The following is a 15,460-nucleotide window of genomic DNA, read 5'->3' on the forward strand; positions in this document are numbered from 1 at the left end:
ATGGAAAGATAGGGAAACAGCGGTGCACGTAGTTTTAACAAAAAGGTATAATCACATAAGACTTCCTTTTTCCACTATGTAAACTTTTCCTCTTGAGCAAACCTGAGTAAACTTGGGAAGACATTACTTCGGGAGCGCCCTCTATTGACTCACTACAGGAATACATGTGCATCTAAGACCACAGCTCATCGGCACCTTTGGAAAGGAAGAATCCTGGCAATGTTGACTACGGAAAAGAGGAAGGACCTGCTAACTGGGGTGATCAAAACATTATGAGAGATGAGTTTGATTATGAGGGGTGAGTTTATATAGGAAAGGTGAAGATAAAAAGGAAAAACAGCAAAAGTAAAGTGAGACAAAGATAGTGGAAAAAACCTAGTTAACCTTTCAGAAGTTAATAATTTCTTAAATATTCTAAATAAACAAGTATCCTTCTAGGATACACATGAATACAAATATATCTATAACTAATCCCAAGTGTGTGTCTCTCTATATATATTTTAATAGATATTAAAATATATAAAATATATACATTTTTAAAACTAAAAAACGAAACAAAACAAACATAACTCAATATGAGTTCATACTGATACCTCCAATTCCAGTTTTGGAGTGGAGTCTTTTGGGTTTTCCACATATAGTATCATATCATCTGCGAAGAGTGATAGTTTGACTTCTTCTTTGCCGATTTGGATGCCTTTAATTTCCTTTTGTTGTCTGATTGCTGAGGCTAGGACTTCTACTACTATGTTGGATAGCAGTGGTGATAAAGGACATCCCTGCAGTGTTCCTGACCTTAGCAGAAAAGCTTTCAGTTTTTCTCCATTGAGAATGATATTTGCGGTGGGTTTTTCATAGATGGCTTTGATAATATTGAGATATGTGCCCTCTATCCTTACACTTTGAAGAGTTTTGATCAGGAAGGGATGCTGTACTTTGTCAAATGCTTTTTCAGCATCTATTGAGAGTATCATATAGTTCTTGTTCTTTCTTTTATTAATGTGTTGTGATACCTCCAATTCCAATCCAACATCTCAGAATTCTTTCCAGCCTCCCATTTTCTGTATTTGTAAGTACTTTCTCCAATAATGAGAAACACAGATTTACTTATATGATCATTCTATTTTCTAAATTGTCTAAGAGAACAGTCTCATAGCTTGCTGGCCATCTCTTAAGCATAGAAATTCCAGGAACATTCCCCACTAAATACCCCACACGTCCACGCTATATTATAAAGTTCAACCCTTCTCTATTCACCACTGTGCAGTGGATCCACTAACTTTGGGCCAGGAAGAGGAAGAAAGGAACCCAACTTTTTTTTTTTTCTTTCCCTGAATCTCCACTAATAACGAAGAGAAGAATTAGTTATTATTAGTTAGTTGGAATCTTACGATATGTGAGTGAGATTCAATAATGTCTCCCTATAGAAATTGCTTTACAGATCTTGAAATTATTTTATTATATACATATAAGATGAGATTTATTCTATTAGATTTTCTAGGTGAATTAACATGATAATTGTCCTGTAATAATCTTCATCTTTTATGGCTTTCATTGGGAAATCTAGGGGGTTTTTTTGGACACTGTAGAGCTACCTTACTATTTTGTAGTATTGGAAGACAAGTCCCTATAGATCTCCTTTCTTTCTGTATATCTCAGGAGCAGAGGCATTTGATAGCCTTTTGTTTGGTATTGTATCTTTGATTTTGTTTGTATGGCAATATCTTTGCAAGGTAGAGATAATTCTGCCTCCTATTGGGAAGAAAGGGCAGGTTTGTTTGCTTCCCAGTAAAATAAAAATAATGTCTCCCAATAGGGCAAAGTTTGAGCAGGCTTGTTTGCAGTCCATTATGAAATATCCAGATTTCCTTAGCTGTGATACGAACCCAATGTGTGTGGAACACCCAACTAGGCTACTCTGCATAGATCTTTGGGACTTGTAGGGAAGGAGAATTGTCACAAATATAAACATTATTCTCCTTGTGTCATAAGTAATAAGTTGCTTTGTCTCTGACCCAGGAGTCTTAGGTCTTCTGCCAGTATTCATAAACTGTGGCATGTATTTGCAAGTAGGGTAAAAATCTTAGACCTTTCACAGTTCTTTTGTCAATGAGGATAGGCTGTTTCTGGAGACAGGGCTTTCTGGAAGTGAAAGGATATTAAGCACTGTGGACCAGATCAGAAGATATGAGAAGACTGTCCTTGATCCAGGAGTGAATATTCAGAATGCTCTCACCTGAGTCATGAGCCAAAAGTGGAAAAAGGATCACCCTACTGTTCTATCTGCTACTGAAAATTCTGAGCCTGAGCAGCAATAAGTAAGATTGGCTGAAACTGTTCAAATAGTGCTTTGGTTATTGTTCACTAGCCTCCGGCAGGTGGAGGAATCTAGTGTTATATTGATATTAGAGCCAAGGTTTATCTATTTCCAAATGAGACAGAAGCCATGTACACTCATCCAAATTGTACTGAGGAACTTTGGGGTAGGTGAGAGATTAAAAAATCTGTGACTATGTTGGATGCAAGCACCATCCATTACACTTGGTTCTGTTGGGGAAGGTGACCCTGGATTCCACTGATGGGGCTTGGGTACACTTGCAATATTGAAGGTAAGCCAACATGACATTTCTTGTGGGGATTTTTTAACCAATTCAGTGCATGTTGCTGTTGCTTCTGCAGCCTAATATGTAATAGGTATTGATGTACTATAATAAACTCTAACATTCTCTACACAGATGAAGTCCTATTGTTAGAAAATCAGAAGCTTCAGTCACAATGATTTAGACTGTAATATTATTATACTTCTGTCAACAAGAATGGCTGAATGAACTCCTGACAAAATCAGAAGCCCATTTGCTAAGTAAACGTCTTTTTTTTTTTTTTTTTTTAATGACCATTTGGATGGATTCACAACACTCAGTCTCACCAATAGTGAAGGAAAACTGTTATCTCTTGAGTCATCACCACCAAAAAGCAGTCCAAGCACCTAACTGGGCTCTTTGGGTATTGAAAAGAGTATGCTCCTGCCTTGGTCATTTTACTTTTTCCTTTTATATCAGCCAAACCAACAGGCTTATTTAGAAGCTATCCCACAAGCTATGTTACACTCCTGACCTTCAGGGCCCCACTACCTTAAAGGACCCTTTCAGCTACAAGTCTCTGTTGATACTTTTTTCAGATCGTGCTCTTCCTATTCCAGTTCTATCTGTTGATTTTGGCGATGACATTTTGTCCTGTGAAACCAACATGTGTCATATGTTTGACTTTTTGGATAATCTGTAGCCTGACAACAGTGTAGGTTTTATCATAAAGTTACTAAGCAGGCTGGCAAGTAAGGCATCTAACACACCTTCCATGCCCCTTTATTGTCCATGGGCATCTGATATTGTAAGCATTTGTATGGTCTCTTAAAAAAAAAATCTCAAAAATTTTTCTGACTCTGCATCCCTCACTTTAGCAAAGCAGTTTTGTCCCCGAATTTTTCTGTCTCCAGAAAAGGAACTTATCCTCTCAGCTGGTTTCTTAGTAATGAATAGGATGAAAAGAGGTTATACTTACCTATCTTAAATACTCAGGCTTTTTCTTTCCTTCTTCTAATAGCTACCTCATCCTGGCCTGGTTGCTGTACCCTGAAGGTGACAGCCTGTCTAAAGGGGACCTTGGGAATTCAAGCTTACTTCTGACTCAGCCACCTGGGTTGTCTTGTTGGATTAACAGGGTCCTGGATCACATTGCTCACCAAGTCTCCTGACAGTAGTTCATGCAGCTCAAAGTTGGGAGCACCATGAGTCTCTCTAACTTTTACTTCCCTTGTCCCTACTGGACTGGACTCCTCTAGGTATAATATTTATGTAGAGAGTTTAGACGTTGAGAGGAAGAAATGGGGGAATTTCACCTTTTGTAATGGTAATTTTGTAATGTAATTTTGTGTTTATGGAGGGAAAGCAACAACCTCAAAGGGAGGGAACACCTTAAACCCTGTGAGGAATGGCCAAAGGAGAGACATTAATTCATGATCTTTTGTCTTTCAGAGCCACCCATATTTCTTTCCTCCTCAAGGAATGTGCCCTTGTATGGTTTTCCCAAAGTGTTGCAAGTGCATTAAATGTAACTACTGGATTTTCCTTTCCCTAGACACTTGCTTCTCTATTCTGTTTAACTTAACTGAGAAGTCTATCAGAAAGAGAAAGGAGTGGCACCAGCTCCTGAACGTTCCACACAAAGCACCTGCCAGTACCTCCCAAAGTCTTTCCCACTTCCATTTTCAATCATTCAATGAGATGGCTCAATCCCACCAGTTGGTTGCTTCGAAAAATAGGACAGGTTGAACAGACTGCTTTCAAGCAGCACTCCAAAAAACAATGAGTAGAATTGATTATGCTAATTCAGTTGGAAAATCAATCATCTCCGGTGGGCTGGAAGGTCACATTTGATGTACTGTCAATCTGTGTCCCTTGAAAAATGTAATTCTTACTTGCAGGTCATAGCACTTTTAATAATATTTTGTTTCCTGGACACCATGTACACTGCTGGGACTGTTCTCTTGAATGGAATTCCGGGCACGAATAGCCCTCAATACAGTAAACATGGTGATTTGCAACTCAGCAGTGGTCTAAGAGAACTTCACCTGTGTAGGAAGCACCACCAGTAAATCAGGTAGCTCAGAAAACCAAGATCTCTCCTCAATGAATCTACACTTCTTCAGTTCCAAGTGGCATAATGGACTCATTTTTTTGGAACACCTTGCAAGAATTTCTCTCTGTAACACAAGATACCTGATTAGAAAAGTTGATATAGGGGCACCTGGGTGGCTCACATGGTTAAGCCTCTGCTTTCGGCTCAGGGATCGAGTCCTGCATTGGCTCCTTGCTCAGGGGGTAACCTGCTTCTCCCTCTCCCTCTGCTGCTCCCCCTGCTTGTGCTCTCTCTCTGTCAAATAAATAAATAAAAAATCTTAAAAAAAAAAGTTGATATAAATTTGTCACTGATCTTAAGTGATCAATGATACCACATTGTTCCTAGAAGGCATCCAGATCACCCTCAACTCACTGAACAGGGGTTTTTGGGTAGTTGTTCCTCCTTGCAGGCCAAGTAGGAGTCTGTGCCATCGCTAAAGCTGCCTGCTCTACATGGATTAAATCCTCAAGCCAAGGACAAAGACTGAGACAGAAAATTTAGGCAAAAGCCACCTAGATTTCTAAGGTAAACCTTGATGGTTTGTGGGATTTGGTCAAGTAGTTGGTCCACGACCCTGGAGCGGGAAGGGAGACAATGTTGAGGTCAATGTCGTAAGTAGGTTGGATTCATTCTTCTGCTTGGAGCTTCCTGGCTGTTAGCCTTAATTAAAGGCTGCATGACACAAACTGAATGGATTTGATCCCAGCATCTGTTGATCATTTTAGTTGGAATGGTTGATGGCATGGTATACTTACAGGTAAATTCTCTGGAAGCCAAAAATATGTGGAGATGAGAAATGGGATATTGTTTGGAGGTAAGTCTCCATGCGTCACTGATATTTTTGCATTTCTTGCAATCAGAATCCTTGGCTGTTTTGCTCCGCACAATCTTTTTCAAGGATTTTTGTGTAGGAAATTTAGGCAATATTTTCTCTTGAAGTACTTGTTTTGAATTTTTAAAAATTTTCTTTCAATATTTCAAATGTATTTTCCCACTATTTTTAAAATCCCATTATTCCGTTGAGATAAGTTTTACTGGTATAATTACACAATATTTTAAAGTTTTTTTATCTGGTTAGATTTTATTTTGATAATCTGTCATTTTACTACAGTGTGTCTGGATTTGAATTTCTTCTTATTTATCTTATTTAGTACACATGGTACTTCCTATATTATGGATTCATGCCTTTCAACATTTCTGAAAAGTGTTCAATTTTTCTTTTATTATTTTTCTCCACCTTATTATTTCTGGCTTGTCATTTTGTATTTCAGAATAATTTTTATACATTTTAATTCTACTTTCTGTTTTTTAATTCCCTTTTTGGATAATTTCTTCTGAAGTATTTTCCGAAATATGTGAGCTATTTTTGTGCAATACACATAATCATAATTACACATATAACAGCTTATTTTTATTAAAATATTTTCTGTTTTATACATATATATCTATATTCACATACACATATATCATGGGTCATTAATTCTCTTCAACTAATCTGATATTTAATCTAGCCATTTTACTTAATTAAAAAGTTTTATTTGAGTTGAATAAATTATATTTTTTTTCTTTTACAAATTTAATATTTTTTGAAATTATATTGGTCTTGTTTGTATATTTCAATACCACTTTAAGTCTTTAAACATTTCACACATTTAAAATATTTTATATAGTATTTGTATATTTCAATATATCTAATTATTTATCTAATGATTTTAGTATTTTAGATATCTGAAACTTAAATATGTTTGCTGTTACTGTTGTTGGCATTGTTCATTCTTGCTCTTATTGTCTTTTCTCATCTTGTTTATTGGTTTATTTGTGTTATATTAACTTGTCATTTCCATTTATAATACTTATTTACTTAGATTAAGCAAAAAGTTGGCAGAATAAAATCTGGGGGATCCTTAGGTGCTTGGATTACCAATACTTTTCTATAGAAAGAATTTATGTTGGGCTTCCAAGTATCAAGAATACTGCCTACATGAAATCCCTTAACTTTTACTTCTTATACCAGAGCTTTCTTGACCTCTGTTTAGAGGTAGTGAAATCCAAAAACCCAGATCCATAAAGAGGAGTTTCAGAGGTATAAATATTATACCATAACAATAGCCTGATTACCCAAATCTACTTCAGAGAGAAATGGGCTACTTTTCATATTCTTAGTTCTCAATGACAGATACTTCCCACTTTATTTTTACTGGTGGTATAGGTGTCTAGAAGATCTTCCAATTCATCTACGTCACAATATTTTCATATAAAGCCTACTCTTACATTCTTTTGCAAGGTGTTCATCTTCAAATTTCTTGATTCTAGCTATTGACAGTCTCTTTTTTCCCTCCCAGTTTCTATATTATAATTCTTTGCTTCCCAGTTTTGGTTTGCTTTTGTTCAATTGGCTTGCTTCAGATGCAATAGCATATTTAAGCCACTGCCAATTCACATAACAAGACTAATTTCCTCGGTAAAGAGCATTTATGGTGGAGGGAAATTAAAGGACATTACAACATTCTGCGATCACAGAGTGTATCTATAAAGATTGTGAGAAAATACATAATTTGCCCATGTAATCGCTGAAAAGGGTATGGCAGCCACCAACCATTCGATCAAAATCTTTTAGATTTAGATTATTGATTATCAACATTTCAAAGACAAATATGTGAAACAGACATAGATTTGCCAAATTTTCATCTTCCTAAGGAGTTAAAAATAATTAGTACCATTACCAAAAAAAAACCTATAAATACCACTTGAGTTTTGTGAAAGTCACAGTCATTAACACAAAAATAAAAAGGTTGTAATCTCAAAAATACATCAAAATATAAATTTAGAAGTTAATTAAAACTTTATTCTACACTCATTGAATGGCAGTTACCAACATATATAACTCAAGAGTCTTAAGCCAAGAAAGTATTCCTATGTCTGTGTTAAAGAAAGAGAGTTATAACATAATCCATAGAGCAGTCTCCTGGAGAAAAAGGGGCAGATATTTAGAGTATGGGGAGAGATTAGAGAACTAACACTCAAAAATACAGCGTGGTCACTTAACTTCAGCAAGTCTATAATTACAAAGTTAATTATGGTATTAAAGTGTATTATACTAGAAAATAAAAATGAAGTTAAATTTCTTCGATATAATACTAGTTGCAGAAAAATGATTTAGTGAGTGAAACAATTTAGAAGCAAGGCAAAATTGCCCACTGCCACAGCAATAACATATTGCATTATTTGTAACTGAGAGGGTGGAAGACTTATCTGAATATTTAACAATAGAAGCAGTTAGCTTGTTCTAACAATGCTTTATAGACATGGCACATGGTTTTCATGTTTGAACTTAGTTTTCTTAATTTTCCTTTTTTTTTGGAAAACAAAAATCATTGATCACTATAAATTATTTCGCTTACCTTTCTGTGTACATTTAAATACACTAATAATATGAATTAGTATATATAAAACACTAAATGCCCAGCACTTTATATTCTATACATATAGAATATACTGAGAAGAAAATAAGGATTGAAGAACAAAATAATTAATATTTATTTTTATGCAATATTTTACTTATGAAATTTCCTTATGAAAATTCAGTGATTATTTCTGTTTGTTCATATTCAGCTGATTTAGAAATTATATTTCACCTTTATTTGGTAATGATATTTAACCCAAGTGTGTAATATTTACAGAAGAACATATCAGTTGGTTTCATCTGAATGCGTTTTTTTTTTTTTTTTTTTTGGGTTAACAAGAAAATTACATTGAAAGTTTACCCTCAGTTGACCTGCAGGGAAATAATTGATTTCCAAAGTCTGCTAAATAAACACTGAACACTAATAAATGACTACAAACATCCTCATTTCTGTCAGCCAAGTTTCATGCTTACTACCACTTCACTATTTTTGTTCCTGAAGTCTGTCCAATAAGTTAATAACATAGTTATATAAATTAACTAAATATGACTTAAAATGCTTAAATATCAGTGCATAATACATTGTTGGGTTTCCTTGAAAACAATGTTGGATGTGTCAGATCCAATGAAGGTGAATATTCTTTACAAAGTTTGAATCTAAATAAACAGGTACCAAAAAATTCTAAAAGGCTGGGAATTGAGTTTTGTAAAAATTAAATAATATTCTACCTATGAGTCTGTCTTTTAGATTCTTGTTTCATTTTAGGTGAGAATTTAGGAATTCACTTATTCCCAACAACTAAAGACAAGAGAGGTTGCCTTTGTGCTTCAATATATGGTAAGGGGGTACAAATGGGGAGTGTTGGAAGCCAAATCAGTGTGAGGACAGAAAAGCATTTCTGATAATTAGAACTCCCCACAAATATAGACATTTATCTCACAGAACACAATATCTTATCAGGTACCTGCATATTGTGTAGAATTTTGTACTAGATGTCCTATTGAGTTCCTTTCAAATCAGAGATTTTATGATGAAGTTCAGTCATATTATTTCCTCTGATGTTCAGCAGTTTAATGAGAGCTTCTCCCAGTCAATGATTCTATTAACATGCTGTAGTTATAATCTTGATCAAGTTGGCATACCTAAGTCAAAAGCGCAACCCAGCCTACACTGAAAAACAATACATAGAAACAGTACACATCTATTTCTGAAGACTGATCTTCCAACATAAAACTATCTCGGCTTAAACAAATATTCAGAAGAAGGTACATAGGACAATTAAATGCTAAATATTAATAGATACAACACATCAAAATGGTGAAATGTCAAGAAACTTTTTATCTTCTAAAATGTACATAGGGCTGCTGAAATCAGCAACCATTATTAAAAGAAAGTAATAGAATGCCTCAAATATGGGAAAAATAAAGAAAAATAAGACAACAGTAGTATGTTAAAACAAAATGGGATTTTCTCAAGATGTGACAAAAAGTAAGTGGTTCCCCATTAATGTTTTGTTGTTCTAGTTTATTAAAAAAAAAAAAAAAAAGAATTCAAAAGTAACATGTAGGGATGCAGTAATCTGAAGGGATGCAACAGTGGTTCCCATGCCTACACATAAAAATCACCCAAGGAGTTTTAAAATTCAGATTCACAGGATCCCATCCCAAACCAATTCAAGTACCATGTCTGTAGCCAGAGTTGGGAGCTACAGTATAAAATGGTTAAGCTTTGGACTCGCCCTCCCTCAAAACACACACACACACACACACACACACACACACACAATTTCTTAGAAATAGTGTTAATTCCTAAAGAATTCGCCATTATTAAGTTCAACTGCCAAGCAGTGCACGACTATATATGGGGGGAAAAAAAAGTTCAAAATCATCCTACTACTACTACAAAACCATCTACTAGTGATTTTTCCCCAGGGAGTTTATATTACCGATGCCATGCTGAGTTCTAAAATGTTAATATCATTTATTGACTTCTGCCCAGTAAACGTAGTATCTATTTTACACAAGTCAGTGACAAAATATATCCATGGTCTAATATGGATGCTATATTGGAGAACAATTCCTAGTTCTTACTGAAGCAATACAATCAAAATAGACTTTGCCTGAAGTAAAGAAACAAAGACCTTTATCTTTTGTGTCAATTTCAGGAACGATTACCTCTCAAATAAACTTGAACAGACTTATATTTTGATTTTTATGGCATTACTGAATTAAAAAGAATTCAGAAAACATTTGTTCTCTTAAAAAGATGAACTAGGCTTCTATAAAATGTGTCAATAGTTTTTCTTCATAGGAAGAAAAAAATCAGATGTTACAAAAATAGTTCTTACAAAAATCACAAAAGTCCCAGTATTTTTTCAAGTAAATCACTTATTTTTCTTAATTTTCCATTCATTCCTTTGTCTTTTTACTTTTACATTTTTAAAATACTCTGCTGAGGACTTCTAGACAAGCTGACAAGTCCAGAGCTTGAACTCCAATAAAATAATGATTCTACGTCGGTCACACTGTGTAATGAGATGAACTTTCCAAAATTATATCTTAAAGCATTTGACTAAAGTCTTCCTTTGGATACCTTGTAATAACCTCTTTCTCACCCCATCCCTCAGCTCCTGCACCTGTTATACTTGGTTATGACCTCATCTCCAATTATGTTATACAGTGGAAATATGATTTCTAACTTCCTTTCCATAAGTTGAACTGAAGGTAATGAGGAAACATCATGGGTCTAAAATATAACCTGAAGGAAGATTATTTGTAGTGCAAACAATCAAACAACTGTACATGCAAGGGAGCCAAAATACAGAAAAATGATTGGAAGACCAGGTCAGTAGAACTGCACTTCCATCCAGGATGTAAGGTCCCACACTCTGAGCTATGAGTACCTGGTTTCTGGCCGGTATTTAACGTATTGGGAATACTTAGCTGAGGGATTGGACACCTCAGGTAAGAAGCTTCATGGGCCTTACTAAACCCAGAATTTGGAGTTCACATTACTGTGAATTCAAATGCCCATGAGTCCTCCAAAGCTGTTTAAATCTTTCCCTGTCAAAATTTGCTAAACTTATTGACCAAGTTGAGTGAGCCAAGTACCAAAATAAAAATCTGTGACTCCCTGCTCCAATCTTCTGTTTTTATCTCTGGTAAGCATCTGGTGGAGAAATAATAAAATTACCACTTCAAGAAGGCATTTACCTCTGTGGTCTCTGTTCTTGATCCAGTACCTAAATAGCCTAGGACAATATTTTGTCTTACAGAAAAGAAAAAAAAAAAAAAGATAAGAGCTTTATTTTGAATTTCAAATCCTATAAACTTCTGAAAAGTATTATTAAGAATTGTTTAATATAAGTTCTTACTGGGCTAAGGTCTCCAATTAGTTTGCATTGTTTTATACAGCTCAGCCTCACTGCTCTAAGATTAGTATTGGTAGTCCAAAGTTGAAAAATCACCAAGTTAAATTTAAATCAACAGAAATAACGATGGTGATTTGGGACTTACTGCAAGTTCATATTCATTTGAACCATGTTCTTTTCACATCTTTTTTGTCAACAAGGCATCTATTGAAAGTGATACATATGCAAATAAATATTAAAATAATAATGCAATGGTTTATTATTCAATGGATTACTTAGAATGGTTACAATTCAATGGGTTACTTAGACTGGTTTTATTAACAATATTTATAAAACTATATGATTTGAAAGGTGGGAGGGTTCGAGGGTGCTTAGTACAAAGAAGAAGAATGGGGAATTGGAAATATATGTGAATTAATCTACTTATGATACGTATATTTTATCTTGGGTAGAATATGATTGTATTTCTCTAAAATCATCAAGCAAGTCCTCCTGTATGGCTCCAAAAGGAAGAAAAAACTCATGATGATAACTTTGTGTTCTGTGACCCTAAATTTTAACAGAACTGACCATCTACTAGTAGCATCCTTAAGAGAGACCCAAACAAAAGGGGGTAGACTAATGTTAGCATGCTCCAGGGACACTCTGGACATAAACATACTACCACCTCAGCACACATACTTCTAGGGTTGAGAAAGACATGCTTATCCTAGCTAGATGCCAGTAAAAATTACGGTTTTTCCCTTCATTCAACCTGTTCAGTCATCAGTGTCCATCAAGTACAATTAAGATTAAAATTTGTTTGCCATGTACCTCTACCCACCAATCTGAATATTGCAATCTGCAACCTTCATTGTCACTGAATAAATCAGTATAACAATTTACACATTATCATGTAGGATTTGATAATATGGGATAGATTCATTGTCCCTTGTGCCAGAAGTATGAATTTTCTTAACTTGCAAAGCTGAGATTCTGGCCAATGGTAAATTCACCAAGATCAAGGTTATATTGAAATGACCAGTAACATTTTCCATTCTCTCCAAGCAATACACTCCTTTAAAATCTCAGCAAATTAGCACATGGCAGCTTCACCAAAATAACACAGCGCTTAGCACCAAATAAGTACTATGCATATATTTATTTACTAAATGAATCTATCTTATCATTGCAGTGCTACTGTTTAGATTAGTGATTACAAATTCAAGTGGAACTTGTGAGGACATATTTACTAGGAGAAGGGATGGTTCATAAAGAGGTATCTACAAAACAAAATGTTAGATAGCTAAAAATTTTTTGGAACTCCCCTTGCAGTAAGCAAACTCAGATATGAACTGAAGTAATGTTATTTTATAGATTTCATGGATTCTATTTAATGTGAATACTCATCTAGTTCCTTAATAATATATTAATATGTTTAACAAATGAGCAAGGTCTCACTGGGGACACAGTACAATATGCTACATTATCTTTTTTAAAAAAGATATATTTTTTTTTTAAAAATCTAATTTCATGAATTTATCTGGTCCCAGAGTTTCATGTAAGAGCTTGTGAGCCTACATTCTTTCCTGTCACATTATCAAAGAAAACTTATCAATGTCTTATGAGGTAAAGTTCTTAAAAGCTCTTATATATCTGAGTTAATATGGGACACCAAATAAAGAGTCAGAATAATGTCAAGGAGAGAAGAGACACACAAAATCAGATGGCAACACATCTTGGTTTCAAGGTCAGTAAATATGTGAAAATTTTCTATATCTTTCTGATCTTTAGTTTTCTCATTTGTTAAAAGGAATTTTTGGAGGCTTTTTAGTAATACTATAGGAAATAACATATGAGATAAAAGAAGTAATGATAATGACAGATAGTAGATGCTACTGCTGTTATAATAATAATAACTGTTAACATTATGGAATGACATGTTTACATTTCTGAACTCTTTCATAGTAACAACAAAGGAAATGTTGCTTTTAATACTTGAGTGTTCAGAGTGTTCACAACTTCAGTATTTCAAATTTTAAAATTCTGATATAGGAGCAACAAATACACATTAAATCAAATTCTAAGCCAGTGGGATTACTTGCATTGTTTTAAAAGTTAAATAAATTATTTGGATGACTACATGGGAGAAATAATAATTTTATTCACTTAATACTAAATACACATTATGTGTTTCATATGAAATGACTATAATTGTCTTTACCTGAGAAGAGTAGGTGTGCCCATCTGAACCACACACAGGGTTGGTGTAGACCACTGGGCACTGCTTGCAGGTGGATGATACAGGACCCCTCCATTGCTTATGGCCTACTCCTGCATCTTTCATGCTGTTAAAACAACAACAATAACCATACTTAGTGCATTTTAAAAAATACATATATTGATATTAATGTCATGCCTTTTCTGCATGCCATTCCAACTCTTAATGGTAACTTATATAATCAGTAAACTCCATGCGTATTTTCAAAGTAATAATCAATATGGTATTCTTCATTATAATATTTTATTTTACATATCAAGATTTTCCCATTATAAAATAATGTATTCCTTTAAACTGGTCTACTGGTCACATACCTATGTTTCATGATACAGATTTTTTTGTTTTAATTTGTAGCTATGATGTGTTTTTGATAATCCCAGAAAAAGCAGCAACAATTGCTTGGCAATAAAGAACTATTCCATTAAGAACAGTATTTGAAAAGAACACTTAATTCCCCAGGTGCACCCAATGTCCCTGAAAATAAGAGAAGCTTATTTTGAGAGAAAACAGCAATAAAGAACATTTCCGGCAATGGCTAAAATTTAGAAAGCCAGATTAGTACGTTTAGTGATAGCCAATACTCTTTTTATTGTGTAGAAATACCTTAAAATAGATCCATTTTGAGGCTTTGACCTAGAATAACTTGGAAAACCCATTCTTTTCTCTTACCTAGAATTATTTGTTTTTCCACTTTGATTAAACTACTTATTGCTCTGCCTATTTGTGCAAACAATTTACATACAGAGGGTAAAGTGCTAAAAACAAAGCAACAGAGAATCTATTAAAATATTTAATATTTGGATATTCTTTAGTAAACCAGCACTCATTCTTATTCATTAAAATTGCTTATAAAGTAATTTGATGTCTATTGTGATGAGAAAAGATGTTTTACTAGAAACATTTGCTTCTATTTCCTTTTCATTTTTTTCATGAATAAGTCAAACCTACAAAAAAGTAATCCTAAAATACTCTTATGAAATACAGTATTAATTTTCATTATAGGGAAAGAAGTTCAAACTACGTATTTCAAATATTGATAAAATTGGAATGCACATAAAAAAAAGGTTTTTTATCTTCTCTTCCCCTCCAACCCCCAACTCTGCTTCTCGCAAAAAATTTTCATGAAACTATCATAGCTCTAAACACTTCCTTTTAATTTTTTAAATTTTACCAAAAGCATACTTTAAGATTTTTTCTGGCCGTAGAGTTCATGTCATAAGAATAAAATGGGAAAAGCAACCATGCTGCTATTACTGAGTAAATAATGGGCACAATATCCTAATGGGAATTAAAAAAATAACTGGAAAACATGGAACATTACTCTGTATCACTTCAGACTTATAAATGATGGAAATGGAGCAGAGGGAAATAAAAAAATATTCTGTTTGCATTGTTTTTTCACATTGTATAAACAAAATAAGGCATAAAATTATGCAATCAGATACCTTAGGAGAAATTATTGCCAAGTTCCGGTTCCTCATCAACAGAAAGTATTTTATTAGAAGAATCTGTATGCTTTGGGATACATATGTATATGTACTTGGGATACAGATGTATATATTGGGATATATATGTATCTCAAATTGTATATGTGTTATATGTATTTGAGATACATATAACATACACACACACACACACACACACACACACACATACATTTGTATTCACATACACACACCCAGAACAACCGCTTTAATTATCCTTATTCCCTTCAAAACCAAAACTGCTTTCCAATTTCTAAAGTGCATC

General features: G+C 34.1%; 1 protein-coding gene across 4 annotated transcripts in view; it reads right to left on the minus strand.

The window, feature by feature from the left end:
* The window catches only part of SPOCK3 (SPARC (osteonectin), cwcv and kazal like domains proteoglycan 3), a 469,574-nt gene that overhangs the window by 169,380 nt on the left and 284,734 nt on the right, over positions 1-15,460 (minus strand). For all 4 annotated transcript variants that reach the window (XM_032855450.1, XM_032855451.1, XM_032855449.1 and 1 more), the window contains one exon: positions 13,655-13,778. In XM_032855450.1, the coding sequence (XP_032711341.1) occupies positions 13,655-13,778 (124 nt within the window). The remainder of the gene's footprint in view (positions 1-13,654; positions 13,779-15,460) is intronic.

Source organism: Lontra canadensis, unplaced genomic scaffold (genome assembly GCF_010015895.1).
Source record: "Lontra canadensis isolate GAN:19392208 unplaced genomic scaffold, GSC_riverotter_1.0 scaffold10, whole genome shotgun sequence".
NCBI lineage: Eukaryota > Metazoa > Chordata > Mammalia > Carnivora > Mustelidae > Lontra > Lontra canadensis.